The 15,368-nt window shown below is 43.0% G+C and overlaps 1 protein-coding gene across 2 annotated transcripts in view; it reads right to left on the bottom strand.

Annotated features, from left to right (window-relative positions):
• ddhd1a (DDHD domain containing 1a) overlaps positions 1–13,101 on the bottom strand; it is a 47,018-nt gene extending 33,917 nt beyond the window's left edge. Inside the window, exons 1-3 of one of the 2 annotated variants that reach the window (XM_014193950.3) lie at positions 11,829–13,101; positions 9,371–9,550; positions 3,196–3,297 (exon numbers count right to left, since the gene is read on the bottom strand). In XM_014193950.3, the coding sequence (XP_014049425.3) occupies positions 3,196–3,297; positions 9,371–9,550; positions 11,829–12,663 (1,117 nt within the window). In that variant the 5' untranslated portion in view covers positions 12,664–13,101. The remainder of the gene's footprint in view (positions 1–3,195; positions 3,298–9,370; positions 9,551–11,828) is intronic. The other variant, XM_014193958.3, reaches the window with a different exon arrangement.
• Between the last annotated feature and the right edge of the window lie 2,267 nt (positions 13,102–15,368).

The following is a 15,368-nucleotide window of genomic DNA, read 5'->3' as shown; positions in this document are numbered from 1 at the left end:
TATGCAGGAACTCCTTCAAGACTGTTGGAAAACATTACAGGTGAAGCTGGTTGAGAGAATGCCAAAAGTTTGCAAAGCTGTCATCAAGGCAAAGGGTGGCTACTTTGAAGAATCTCAAATATAAAATATGTTTTGATTTGTTTAACACTTCTTTGGTTACTACACGATTCCGTATGTGTTATTTCATAGTTTTGATGTCTTCACTATATTTTTACTATGTGCTACATTGTAGAATAAAAGAAAAACCCTTGAATGAGTAGGTGTGTCCAAACCTTTGACGGGAACTGTATGTTTTGGGCAAAATAGTATTTGTAATTTTTGTGCTTTGTACTTGCACAGGACTAATCATGTGTGAGAGTGAGACTTGGCATGGGGGGGGGGCCTTGGCATGAGCATCACACCGGTATCACACTGTCCAGAGCGCTCGCTTCCTCAGATTGTGTCCAGATTACTGCTGGTGCATTAGCTTGTTAATGCTCTGAAAACACTCAGCAGGTGTTCAGAAAACTCTTACCTAATGCAGTACAATCTACAGAGTAGGGGACATCAAAGCATCAAATCACCTTCTTCCCTTCCTTCCCCCTCTTTCTCTCCTCCTTTCCACCTCCTAATTGGAGGCATCTGAGAAGTGTTGTAGAACCACCAGCGGGGAATAGAACAGTGTCTTTGTGAGAGTCACGTGGAGGGGTAAAGCAGGACGTCCCTGTTCTAATCTCATCAGCGCGGTGAGGATTGAGGAGCAGTCATAGATGCTCCAGTTGATCAGTCTCCATTCAGGGACCCTCAGAGTCCTGATGATCCAAAACGGCTTAATGGAATGACAAGCAGGAGCTCAGGACTTAACCCATGAAGAAGAAGCTGTGATAGATGGCGGACCGCGTGGAATTGGTTTCATTTAGGAGAGGTAACCCATTGGGGCTTAAGAGAGGGATGTGTAGAAGGGATGGGACTGAATCCCAACCAAACAGCTTTAGACAAAGTAAAAAGAAAACTCACACCAGTCGATGGTCATAAGAATCTATTGCATTCGAAGACCTGAGGGTAAAGATTTGTCAGTATTGCAGAACTTTTCACCGGGTTAGAGTAGCATGTTTTCATTTATCATTGGAAATCACTTGGGATAACAAGCATGCTTCACAACAAGTATCACACCAAGGTTGGGCTCAATTCCACTTCAATTCAGCCAAATCAGGAGGTGAATTTATATGGAATTGACAAGCAGCACTATACCACACTACTGTACATCATCTTACTACAGTACTCTACAGAAGCGGCGGCAGGCAGCAGGGATAGAATGATCTGTTCTAATGATCGGAGAAGTACAGTAGGGAAAGAACCTCACCACTTAGCTTACACCTACTCTGAGTCCACTGTAAAACGGGATGTCTTGAGGAGGCAGCAGGTACTCAGTCTTACCCATTAGCCAGCCATAGGAATAAATAAATCATGGCTGACTGGGTGGGGAATGGGGAACGTGCTCATGTTGCCAAATGAGAAGGGAAATGAGATGGACAAGCTTCTCAGAGACAGCATCCTGTTTTACAGGGGAGCCCAGGGCAGAGCAGACAAGCCAGTGAGGGGAAGAGGGGGAGGCCTGGATCAAAGCACACCAGAGGATCTAACAGTCAGCCACACAGAGGTTAAGAGGTTTACATGGGAGGCTTTCCAACTATGCCCCGGAGAGCAAGAGAGGATGAGGGAAGAGGGAGAAAAAGTTGTAGATAGATTTAGAGACCGTGTGAGAGACCAAGAGCTAGAACTAGAGTGAGAGAGGTAAGACAGAGAGAGAGAGAGAGAAACAGAGCGAGAGAGAGCCTCTTGTAGCTTTGTTCCTGAGATAGGGAATTATGCCACTAAACCAAGGCAAAGCTCCTTTCCTCAAATGAATTACTGTTATGTTTATACAGTGTTATTGTTAGGATGCTAGCTCAGAGCAGTATTGTCTCTTTTAATTGGCATGGGAGAATTAGTGTGACAATTACAGGCAACACCTAACTAGGGTCTGCCAAACATCTTAGATATGTTCCTAGCCTCTGAAGGGTTCCACACCATGTAGAGAGCCACAGAGGGAGTACTACTCTCAATGCTAGGACACTAGGGTCACATTCATTAACCCCAAAATGGTAGAGAACGTTTCGTGCCTGCTGAATGCAACCCAGTACTGAATTAGATTGGCCCTAGGGCAGGGGTCAGCAACAGTTGGCGAAAACTGATCTTTTTTTGGCCCCCCCAAAGCTCTTTATAAAAAGGGGGGATTTTAGTTTTTGGTCTAAAGACAAATCGCCATAAAGTCAGCTAAAAATGTGTTTAATTAAGGAAATCTGTTCCCAAGTACTCCTACGAATAAAAAGAGACATGATGTCTCAATGTAATCAAGGTATGAAATAGTTCTTTTTTTGGACTTAGTTGTGGTGTGCAGTGTACAAAATTATTATAATTATTTTGTGGCCTGCCGACCACACCCCCCCCCCGACAAAAATTGTCACTGAATCTAGTTGCTAACCCCTGCCCTACGGTGCTGCAGATAGTGTATAGACTCCTATCGCCAGCAATAAAGGAGCAGTTATTCCATCCATTGAGGCAATGCTGGAGCTTATAGTGCAGCTTGCAGAGCACAGTGTGCTATGTGGGCCTGAATGGTGCCTCTGTTGCCTCTAAACGAGAGCTTTGTTCATTCTCTTCAGAGCTGTGGTGGTGATACGGGACGTTCATTAAGATGTGATCAAGCCGCTGGAGGGAAGGGGAGGCGGAGAAGGGGAGGCTTTTTGGAGAACCAGCTTATTGAGCTCAGATCCTTCGTTTTCCTATTTGGATTTAGAGAGCCTGGAAAGATGTTACTAGCTAACTGACTCTCCACTTACTTAGCTCTACCACCACTAACAGACAGACCGGAGCAAGACTTGCAGGTATCATCCAAAAGTCCAGAAAGCAGCAGCAGTAATAGTGACATACTCTGGGACACAGGAAGGGAGGCATTCTAATGACTAGGCCCAGTTTAAACTAAAGGAGTGAGTCGTCGTCTAATCTAGATCCAGTTCTACTAGAGCGGGTTGACGTTGTCTAACTGGACTTAGTTCTAGGGAGAGCTCAAAGGGGTGAGCGAAGATCTAGTTCAATCAAGACCTAAGATCTAGAGGAAAGAGGGAGTATAGCAGATATAATGTAGGAGATAAAAAAAGGCTGGCGTTACAGTACCTGAGCAGCGCTTGCGCTTGAGACATTTAGTTGTAGCACTCGGTTGATATCCACTCCATTTGAAAAGAAAGGGGAGGTAGAAAGGGGGCAGGTGGGAGAGAACTAACAACCAAGAGAGAGTGAGTGAAGGACATGACTTTGGTGTTTTGTCACAAAGGGCTACCCACTGCCATCACTGTTAGACTGGAGGGCATTTGTCAAGCAGCGCTGGTATCAGGTAGCCACCCTGGGTGGGTATATAGTACAGCTGTTGGTTAGAAGCTGTTGACTAGTATTCACATCAGAAAATGTCACCGAAATGTGCATTAGTAAAAGTTCAAAAGTGATTAAAAAAATAATTTGGAAAAGTTTGAAGCATATAGCCTAACCAGTAATACATTTTGTTAAATTTCATTAGCTTCAATCAACTGACAAGCAAAGTTCTTCATTCAAATAAAACCTGTCCCTATGTCTATATGAACATGGCTCTTCATTTTGGTGGCTTAATTAACATGTCAATATGTGCTGTTGCACACAATCTTGAGCTGATAGGGACCATTGAAACTCATTTGCAGCGCTGTTTGACATATGCCCAAGATGACTGAGGTAGCACCTGAACCTTATTCTTGTTTTACTGCCTTTAGGGTACTCAGTGTGGACTATATCATGTGCTGGTAATGAACAGATAGTTTTGTATAAAATCATTTTCAAACATGACAATGACGACTGTTTACCTCTGACCAAATGGTTGGTCAATGGAGGCTACATGACAGTGATATACGACATAACATATTCAGAGTGATAAGAGGAATACATGGTGGTATAGTACATTCAGCCAGATAGCTGTCATTCATCTTGTCAAACAGGTTGAGTACAAATTGCAAAACAACATTCCAACATCAAATTTAAAAGTATGTTCCTGAAAAAATGTTGGCGGGCTATCAAAGTAAAAGCCAGACTTAACAGCGTAATATTTTAAGAGGATTTCACAACGATCCAAAAGTGAGTGGGCTGCCTACAGAGAGGTTTCTTAGAAGTAGCCTGCCTTACAGCTTTTTTCCCCCTTGCTCATGTTTTCAGTCTAAAAAAACAAAAGAGCTAAATTATTTTAGTGGGTTAGAAAAACTTCAGGGAAGGATAGCCATTCCTGAGAACAGAGGCGAGAACCATTTCTGAGAACAGAGAGGAGGAAGTTGCCCTCCAAGATATTTCCTAAAGTCCAAGCAACTGCTCACTCCTTCCCACACACTGGCCATACAGTAATTCTTGCTCTCTCTCTCACAGCTATCAAGCAACCAGGGTTTCATTTAGAGAAATGTCCTTCCATTAGACCATTGTGTCAGACTTGATGTCATCACATAGCCTATGGCTGCAGTCAGACTGTGCAGTGACAAGGACATTGGGAATCCGTCTGAGCCCTGACCTAAAAGGAACAGTTACCACTGTCACACTGACCCAGATAACATGACCGATAACATGACCTAGGCCTTGCCCTGTGGCAGAGCTCTGTTTGTGGACCTTACTGTTGGAGGGGAGGAATGGCCTTAGCTGATTGAAGTGGGTTTATGTTTAACGTGTGTTAGTGAACATGAGGGTGTTCATATTAAACCAGAAGAACCCTGAGCTGGGAGCTCAGCTGGCCATAAAGGTATTATGCTGTGCTGTGACTGCTTCCATATTTCACATTTACTCACAGCTATAAATAGGCTGTGATCGGTCCATCAAGAATACCCAGGCGCAAGCAAGTTGTCAACGGGGAGTTGTATCTGGATAATAATAAGACTTTAGGATGACGTTGGTGTATTGGAATGTAAATAGTATCATAATCAGTCAAGCAGAATTACTATGGGTGTGGATATGGTATTGAGATGTCTCCTATCCTTTCAGGCATTTGATTACCAAATGAATGTGGATCTCCATTCCGGATAGGGCTATAATTGTACCATTTGAGTGGGGGTTAGGACCAAGAGATCAGACTTGCAAATGACAGCAGTGCTTTCCTCAGCTGGGCTGGGATTGGGCGAAACCTGCTGATTGTACAAGTGTTGTCAGGACAGGCTGGGAGAGGGGAAGACATAGATGGAAAGAGGGAGACCAAGAGAGACGGGGGGGAGAGAGAGAGAGAATGACAAATAAAGAGAGACAGTTAGGGAGAAAGAGAGAAAGATTGTTATATAGAAAGAGAGAAACGCCACCCTCTGAGGGTCTGGGACCACATCACAACAGTGGCTGGAAACAAATAGGTTCATCCTGCTTAACAACTTACTGTCTGGGGATGTCCTTAATGAAGTATATTACAGTATCATTTAAATTACTACTAATGCAGCATTAATATATCTGACTTGTTTTCTGAACTGAAGTTGGCTTGTGTGGCCGTGATTAAAGGCTAATCTTGGGCTTAGGGTTTCATTGCGGTACATTTCTGGATGTTGACAATTGGAGACAAAACGGCAGTGTTATGGAGTAGATTACATTTTGACATGGCCTGCGCTGAACTTGTTTTGGCCTACATCTTGAATCAAAAGGTCCATTGGTATGGATTTCTCTGTTTAAGAGAGAGCACCATAAACCTCTCAAATGGAATGACATTTCAAATGTCATATTGGTTAAGAGCTTGTCTACTCCGCTGGGAGCTTTGGATTTAATTGGCCAGGGAAAAGACCAGCACAACAGAATGCTACAGTATCTGGTCAATCACATCACATCCATGCTATTCTCCATCAAGTGTATCCAGCCACCCACACACCCACATAGCAACATACAGCCTGAGGTATTCAGCCTTCAAATAAACATAAAAATGCATTACACTACTAAACTGTGTCAAACTCTTAAGATTAAGAAAAAAAAAAAAAAAAGTATTTTGAATGATAGGCCTTCTAGCTATTGAAAGCTTAGCGAATACATATGCTAAATGTAAAATGTCAGTGTGCCATGACGATTGTCCTGGGTTGTAGACTAGAGCTGTGACTAGTGATGGAGGGAAAACAATCTATACAGTTACATAGAGATATTACTTTTGACAATATATCGTATCGCTTTGACAATATCGCAATATAATTTATTTTGCTAGTTGGCTGTACCTGCAGCCTATTCACTAACTGCAGTATTTTTCCTTCATAGCTTGTTGTCCATCTTTTTAAATAGGGTGACAATTTGTTTTCAGCACTTTTATTTCAATGATGGATCAAACCTCGTTTCCTCATGTCTCTCTCTTGTCCCTCTACAGCAGACATATGGTGAGCAACATGTTTGGAACATTGAATCACAAAATCGAATCACAATACATATAGAATTGTGAGAATCGCAATACATATCGTATCTGTACCTAAGTATCCTAATAATATCGTATTGAGGTCCCTGGCAGTTCCCAGCCCTAGCTGTGACATGACATTATGTGATGTTCTGGCCTGTGTGTGTTGTTGACATATGACCCTGTGTGCCTGGGGGGCTTTGCTTGCCGTGACGCTCCAGGAGACTGACGGACTGAAGTACACCCCACCGTCATGAGCTCTGGCCCAGCCTCTAGCCAGCCCACATGCAAATCTCTCTACTGATTCAAACGCCTTCAAAACACATCCGTATGATAGATTCTCACATCAGTACACAGTCCCTTCACATACCCACATCTCTCTGTTGCCATCACCCACCACTCCAACAGACACACAGTACACACATATCCACCAGGGATTCTTCCATAAACATTCTCTCTAAGTGATACACAGCCAGTGCATGTTTAAACAGGTCTGACAAACAAAAGGTGTAATGTGTCCACAGTCAAAAAGACGTCACATAAAGCTTACTCGGGCCTCCTAAAACCTGAGGGGAGCCATCAGGGGGCCTCTTGTTATTAACACCCTGCTCCTTAGATGATGTAATCACAGTGAGAGGGTCATGGAGCCCCAATGGGACTTTTCAGTCACACTGCATGGAGCAACTCTGTGGATATGTGTGCGAGCGACTGAGCATACAGGCCTGGCCTACAGTATCAAAAATGTTTTTGCCAAATGACGGTTTCTGTACAACAAACACTCTCATAGTGATACTTTGTACTTTCTTCCTCTGAGAGGAACTTCCAAGCCAGACTGGCAAGTAAGACAGACTCTCTGTATTCTGTACAAAAAAGAAACCACCTCATCGCACCTTTTAACTTTCGTCCAGGCAGGCTAACATGTTTCGGAAGTTATGCCTTGATCAGAGCATCCGATTTGGTAAGCTAATGTACAATAGACTCACTGTCATTTTCAAGACTTCATTGACTTTTGCAGAATGTGTTAACAGATAACTTTGAAGTGAATCCTTGAATGAATTCATAAAGAAATGTGGTGAAGCGTTAGAACAGAACAGTTTTGTATTCTCTCAAAGAGTTGACTCAAAATGGAAATTATGGGATGTGGCAGTGCTTTCAAAGGGGGATTTGGAAAGGGCTGGGTTGTGGGTGCCTACGTGAAAGTGACAACCGTTGCCGTAATCCTGATCCCATTTCAAACACACTGATTATGACTTGTGTCCTCGGTGTGTGTTTATATTTGTGTACGTTTGAGAAAGAGGGATAGATAGAGAGTGAGAGAAAGAGGGAGGAGGAGGGGTAGTAAAACAAGGGAAATTCGGACAAGTGGCGACATTTGGCTTTAGGTTTACAAGTCGGGTTAGAATTACAGTTAGTGTTAGGTTTAAGGGAAAATAGGATTTTGAATGGGAATCAATTGTTTGGTCCCCACATGGATTAGTAGAGAGCGAGTCTCCTCTGTCTTTCCACCAGTTCTTGTCGGTGATTAAATTTGAGTGGCGTAGCTAGTACCGTGCAGGCGCTTGAGAGAACATTGCATTGGCAATAAGGCAACCTCCAGTAGCCAGCCAGTCTACTCATGACTATATATACAGTCCCATATTGCTCCTGAAGGGCGAGACTGTCCTTGTATGAATGAACAGACTGTACTGTTGGATGCATTCAGAACACAGGTCTGAAATAGAGGCTAGATCAGGGACCCATTCAAGGACTAAACTTATGTTGATCAACACTGAGTCAGAGCAAGTCATGATCATTTACAATGGGAGGTTAATCACTGTGCAAACACTGTGTTATGGTCCAATTCAGAGTGCCACACACTGAGGAGATGGCGTTGGCCTTGGTTGGTAGGAAAGCAACACCTGTTCTCAGTTCGAGATAGAAGTTGTCTTCAAGCTTAGCATTGGTTTGTCCGATGATTTCTCACACAGATACAGCACACACACCAACACTGGTGGCATTTTCTCTTACACACACACACACACACACACACACACACACACACACACACACACACAGGTGACATTTTCCTTCTCCCTTGCTTTCCCTCTCTCTCACACACACACACACAATCTCTCCTGGTGACACACTGATTTAACACCTCTGGTATCGAAAGTCATTCACACACTCACATTCATCACAGAAGAAGCAGCCATTTCACAGGGCTGAAGACTGTGCATTCAGGAGGGAATCGCTGACTGAAAGATTCCATTTGTCATTTGTTTTCTGAGTGCTCCAACAAGCTATTCCTGAAACGAACTGCTGTCTGAGCCTTGCATGAGAAATACACTTTTACCTATAACACACTCTGGGCTAACACGATATAATCAACATCCTCATAAAGACAATCTGGTATGTTTCCCCTTTCTGGTCTACAGGGAGATCCTGATAGCTAATACGTTATGGTTTATGAGTCCCAACAACACTTTTCAGTTCTGATAAGGTGGGCAAAGGTGGGTGTTATTTTTAATGGAGTCCATAACTAACCCAGACACCATCTACAGAGAACCCCATTTGACAGCTGCTACCACACTGCATTATCTGTAAGTTCTCTATAGATAAGTACCTTTCTGGAATTATAGTCAGGTTAGTAGTGATTGCCCTGGCAGAACTTTGCAGATGAAGATTGTGAGAGAGCATGGCTACAGCACTGGTATCCAACCCTGGTCCTGGAGAACAAGCTGATTCAGCTAATCAATAAATCATCAAGACGTGGTTAGTGAAATCAAGCGTTTCAGTTCTGCTCTGGACCAAAAGCTTGCCCAGACTGTAGCTCTCCAGGAACAGGGTTGGAGACAACCAGTATTCCGTCTTTAGAATAATGCATTATATACTTGATATAAGCCTAACCTTGATAAATATTTATTTAGGCCTAAACCATATCTCCCACAAGCCCTGGTGTTCTCTCACCATCTTTGCTGTCGACTGTCTTGGCCACCACAGAGTCAGAGTCGAAGCTGTCCTGCATTTGCTGCCCAAGGAAACGGGTCAAGTGCTCCACCTCGATGAGGTCACTCTCATCCTCCTCCAATGGGAGCCAGGTACCGTCAATGAACCACTGGCCCCTCATGACAGGAATGCTCTCCTGCTCTGAGGGTGGGAGAAAGAATGGAGCAGGGGGAAGTTAGAGAGATTTACAAAGCATTCCATTTTTTCCCCCACTTTTCTTTTCAATGTTCCCCTTGATTGTTTGCTAGACGGGGAACAAAATGCTAGACAATAGACAAAAATTGGTAACGTAGCATGAGCCAGCAGGTAACAACTATGCGCGTGTGTGGTGCTGACACCAAATGCAAATACATCTAGGTAGTTGCTTTGTGAAGGCTGCAATAACAGGTAGGCCTAATTAGGCACCCCATAAAGCTAGGCATTGGCAATCTCAGTGGAGTGTGGAGGGAGGCGAAGTTGATTACAGAACTGATTAGTTTAGAATTAGTAGTCGTTGGTGAGAGCATGACCACAACACTTCATTCTGTAATGTGTGTTTTTCTATCTATTGGCACAGAGATTGGGTGTGACTGTTCCTACAAACAGGTAGTAACCAACACACACCATCTATAGTATAGAGCAGCAACGACAGAAAAAAGCTCTTACGGAAATTTACAGTAGCCTACATTTGTATTCAGCTTTCATTTATCATTGGATGTGGTACAGAGGGTACAGATGTAGGATAATGAAAATACCAATGGACCCTTAGAAATGTCTTACTCAACAAAACAGACTCTAGTGAGAAGATATAGGCCTAATGCATGTCAAACAGTGATATTACAGGCCCAAACAGTCAGAGTCTCAAACTGACTACAACATCTAGCTGGAAGATCCTAGTAAACCAACTGTCACTTTGTGTCGCCTCAGGCGAACTCAGCGAGATATTTCATTTTCCCTAAAGGGATGCATGGCTATCTCGCAGGCTTGCTCAAGTAATCCAGAGCTCTATAGCAACTAGCTATACCACCATGGCTGACTTTCTTGTAAATCTCCATGAATTAGTTGGCACAGTCCAGATGCATTCATTGGAGGCAGTGCCCGGGACGGTGGCTAGACTAATAATAGGCCACTTTTGTGGGTTTGTGATAGGTAGCACAAATAAACTTTGGGTTCATTAGGTTGCTTAAAGGCAATGTTTCTGACCCTATTCCAGATTGTGACTACACAGTACCAGTCAAAAGTTGACACACCTACTCATTCAAGGGTTTTTCTTTATTTTTACTATTTTCTACATTGTAGAATAATAGTGAAGACATCAACACTATGAAATAACACATATGGAATCATGTAGTAACTAAAAAAAAGTGTTAAACAAATCCAAATATATTTGTTATTTTAGATTCTTCAAAGTAGCTACCCTTTGCCTTGATGACAATGCATTTCATTTAACAGGTGTGCCTTGTTTAAAGTTAATTTGTGGAATTTCTTTCCTTCTTAATGCGTTTGAGCCAATCGGTTGTGTTGTGACAAGGTAGGGGTGGTCTAAATTTGCGATAATCCGTTCACCTACTCTGCGTCTCACAAAGACACAGCAGTTGGAACCAAAAATATCAAATTTGGACCACCCCTACCATGTCACAACACAACCGATTGGCTCAAACGCATTAAGAAGGAAAGAAATTCCACAAATTAACTTTTAACAAGGCGCGCTTGTTAATTGAAACGCATTCCTGGTGACTACCTCATGAAGCTGGCTGAGAGAATGCCAAGTGTGCAAAGCTGACAAGGCAAAGGGTGGATACTTTGAATAATCGCAAATATAAATAGATTTTGATTTGTTTAACACTTTGTTGGTTACTTTGTGATTCCATGTGTTATTGCATAATTTTGATGTCTTCACTATTATTCTACAATGTAGAAAATAGTAAATATAAAGAAAAACCCTGGAATGAGTAGGTGTCAGACTTTTGAATGGAACTGTATATATTGTTTTTACTTTAGTGTGCTTACTGTATTTGTACTTGGGATATCACTTTTGACAGGTACTGTATGTGGCCTATATTTGTACATTAAAGCATATTGTAGACAGACATAACATAGTATGCATGAATGAGATGGTGACACCATGCCATCTCTGATCTCATGAGTGTATACAAGGTAATCTCTGTAGTGACCTGGTAGTGATTTGTCCATGCAGTCTGCAGCCTCTCATTGGAGAGATACGCAGCAGGAATTAAGACCAGAGATTATGGGCACCACTCAACATCTGGCAATGATGCGTTTGCTTGCCAGTGGCAGATGAATAGCACTTAGCAACATGGGTTGATGTCGACTAAAATACTTTAACCCTCTTCCACACATTGGTTTGCAAGCAAAAAATACATATACAGGAATGCTGGGTATATAAGGAGGAAAGAGAATGCTTCCTATTGATACTTACGATTCCAATACACAGGATAGCATTCTCTGTCTTTGACATCCACCTCATACAGCCCACCCCTGACACATACAGCCTCTACGTTGATGTTTATTGAATCAAGGTCTCTTCCGTCTGAGGAGTCCGTTCTCTCCATCGAACCCCTGTCCCTATTCACCCTAGTTCTCGGCTCCGGCACTGGTCCATCTCGCTCGACTCCGTTCGACCCCCCAGTTGTCGCTTCCACCCCGCTTGCATTATCTTCCTCGTACGCTTCATCCATTCCCAAAGAACCCTGGCGCTTGGTCGTTCCAGGGTTCAGTTCGCAGAATCTACGGAACATGACCTCAATTTTCAAAGAGTCGTGTCCAATGAAAGGCTTCCACGTTTTTTTGTCCTCTTTGTAAAACCACCGCACTTCTTCGGGTCCCAATTCTGTGACAACCTCATTATACCGGTTCCTTGAACTACTGCTCCGAGTCCTCTTTCTGCTTTCCAACACCGGGGTGGCGTTCCGGTCATTTTCACTGAAGTCCAAAGGACCGGTGTCTAGGTAGGCTGCGGGAGGACTCCGGTTGTTGTGACAGCCGGGGTAAGCCTCCTCTAGGCCCAGTATCATACAGTCCGGAGGAACCCGGTGGCGGCCTCGCAGCAGCGGCATGTGCCTGTCCAGACCTGGCTGAACCGAGTGCATCCCCGCCAGCATTGTTTCGCCAATAGGCTCTTCATAACAGCATACAAATACATCTTTTTCCAAGTCCCAGTCTCTGTTGTTGTTGCCGACAGATGAGACCCTATTCTCAGGGCTCTGTGGAGAGCTGCTTAGCAAAGACGTTTTATTTGTAAAACTGCTCGACATAACTATTGAGCAAGCTATCTTGTCATTAGCTCGGTAGCTAACCGGCCGACCCGGCCTAGCTATGTTTTGCTATGAAGCAACTACTGGCAATCTGTCATGTGTTTGACGAGATAAAACTAGCTATTTTACTAATTGACAAGAAATAAAACGAGCCCTAGCCAGCTTCCATCCGAGAAACCTGCTATTCTCTCTTCGGCACAACCACCTGACCTACACCAAATCTTTTATAACTAAACCCTACACCTTCTGCAGCGGTAAACAGCCCCTTTCCTGCTGGAACCGGTCACAGAATCCGCTTGGTCCAGTATGATATTGTTCTGTAACAAGTTGATACCTCTTTCTTTCCTGCGAGTAGAATTGCAGATTATTTCATGTCTAAACAACTCGCCGGTTTGCATGGAGCCACAAGCGCGTGCGTCAACTAACTCTCTCTCCCCGTGACAGCTGACGCACGTATCACAAGATTCCTACGCCCAGATGTGAACGCGCACGTAGAATGTACGCGAACATTCTTCTTCTTCGATATCATGGCGGTCCGCAAACAAACGTTTAAAGTTCATGCAGGCACCTACTGTGCTGGAATGTACGATCACTCATGATCTGCCCAAAACTGTACTGCCATGGAAATAGAATTCCAAACCAAATAAATTCCCAACTTCTACTACACCCTCCCCAACCCCATTAAACTTTATATAATCCACCCCTAGGATGGTTCAGCATGTCAACAACCATTTCAAGAGTATTTGTGTTTATTATGGATCCCCATTAGCCACTGTCAAGGCAACAGCTATTCTTCCTGGGTCCAGCAAAAATTAAGGCAGTAATATACACTACCGTTCAAAAGTTCAGGGTCACTTAGAAATGTCCTTGTTTTTGAAAGAAAAGCACATTTTCTGTCCATTAAAATAACATCAAATCGATCAGAAATACAGTGTAGACATTGTTAATGTTGTAAATGACTATTGTAGCTGGAAACAGCACATTTTTTATGAAATATCTACTTAGGCGTGCAGAGGCCCATTATCAGCAACCATCACTCCTGTGTTCCAATGGCATGTTGTGTTAGCTAATCCAAGTTTATAATTTTAAAAGGCAAATTGATCATTAGAAAACCCTTTTGCAATTATGTTAGCACAGCTGAAAACTGTTGTCCAAATTAAAAAAGCAATAAAACTGGTCTTCTTTAGACTAGTTGAGTATCTGGAGCATCAGCATTTGTGGGTTCAATTACAGGCTCAAAATGGCCAGAAACAAATAACTTTCTTCTGAAACTCATCAGTCTATTCTTCTTCTGAGAAATGAAGACTATTCCATGTGAGAAATTGCCAAGAAACTGAAGATCTCGTACAACGCTGTGTACTACTCCCTTCACAGAACAGCGCAAACTGTCTCTAACCAGAATAGAAAGAGGAGTGGGAGGCACAACTGAGCAAGAGGACAAGTACAGTAGAGTGTCTAGTTTGAGAAACAGACGCCTCACAAGTCCTCAACTGGCAGCTTCAATAAATAGTACCCGCAAAACACCAGTCTCAACGTCAACAGTGAAGAGGCGACGCCGGGATGCTGGCCTTGTAGGCAGAGTTTCTCTGTCCAGTGTCCGTGTTCTTTTGCCCATCTTAATCTTTTATTTTTATTGGCCAGTCTAAATAATTGTCTTTTTCTTTGCAACTCTGCCTAGAAGGCCAGCATCCCGGATTTGCCCCATCCCACTGGGCACAGACATCAATTCAACGTTAATTCCACATTGGTTCAACGTAATTTAATTGAAATTACATGGAAACAACATTGATTCAACCAGTGTGTGCCCAGTGGGATGTACAAATAGCCCCATAGGGATGTCGAATGTCAAACCAAATTGACCATGGGCATTATGATCGGGTCCTGTGCAGCTGTGCTCCGAATTGATGATTACTTGCCAGCTGTGGGCATGTGGGTAGGAATAAAATAAACCCAACCCACAGAAAACTGTTATGTACCCTTCATTCTGTGACATACATTTTCCTATAATCTCCTTTTTGGACGAGACTGACTTTATGACCAAAATTATACCATTTACACTTCACAATTTTGACACTAGAATATTATGGACAGTATATAAATAGAAAAAGTCTGTAGAGCAGTAGTTACAGTATATAGGATGAGCCTTGAATAGAATACAGTATATACACTGAGTATACCAAATATTAGGAACACCTTCCTAATATTGAGTTGCACCCCCCTCCCATTTTGCATCCGGTTAATAAGGACCAACATCGCATGTGCACTACTGTAGCACTCACTGCGCACAGGGAGCAGCGACGAAGTTGTCATCACATCATCCAAAAACATGGCAGGCATTGAATGAACATAAAATGCTAATATCTTCGGCTGTGAGTGATTCAGTTTAAATAATTCAATGGATGTTTTAAGTTTCTTATTAGGAATTTTCAAATCTGACTTCTCTATGTGGCCGTGTATGGAAATTGTCTTTCTGGGCCGGGAGTCAGTTAAATTGCAGTACCAAAGCAAAACTGTAGGAGCAGTCAAAATTGTGCTTCAAGACCGGAACCCTGGCCCCTTGGATTGTAGCTAAGCCTAACCCTTTTCCTAACCTCGTTCTCTTAACCTCCTACGTGAATTCACCTATGCTGTTGCATTAGTTCAATCAATCAATCAAATGTATTTATAATGGCCTTTTTACATCAGCAGATTTCACAAAGTGCTAC

This window comes from Salmo salar, chromosome 01 (genome assembly GCF_965601325.2).
Source record: "Salmo salar chromosome 01, fSalSal1, whole genome shotgun sequence".
NCBI classification, from domain to species: Eukaryota; Metazoa; Chordata; class Actinopteri; order Salmoniformes; family Salmonidae; genus Salmo; species Salmo salar.
The sequence above is the reverse complement of the archived record's forward strand: the minus strand, read 5'-3'. Positions and strand labels throughout refer to the sequence as shown.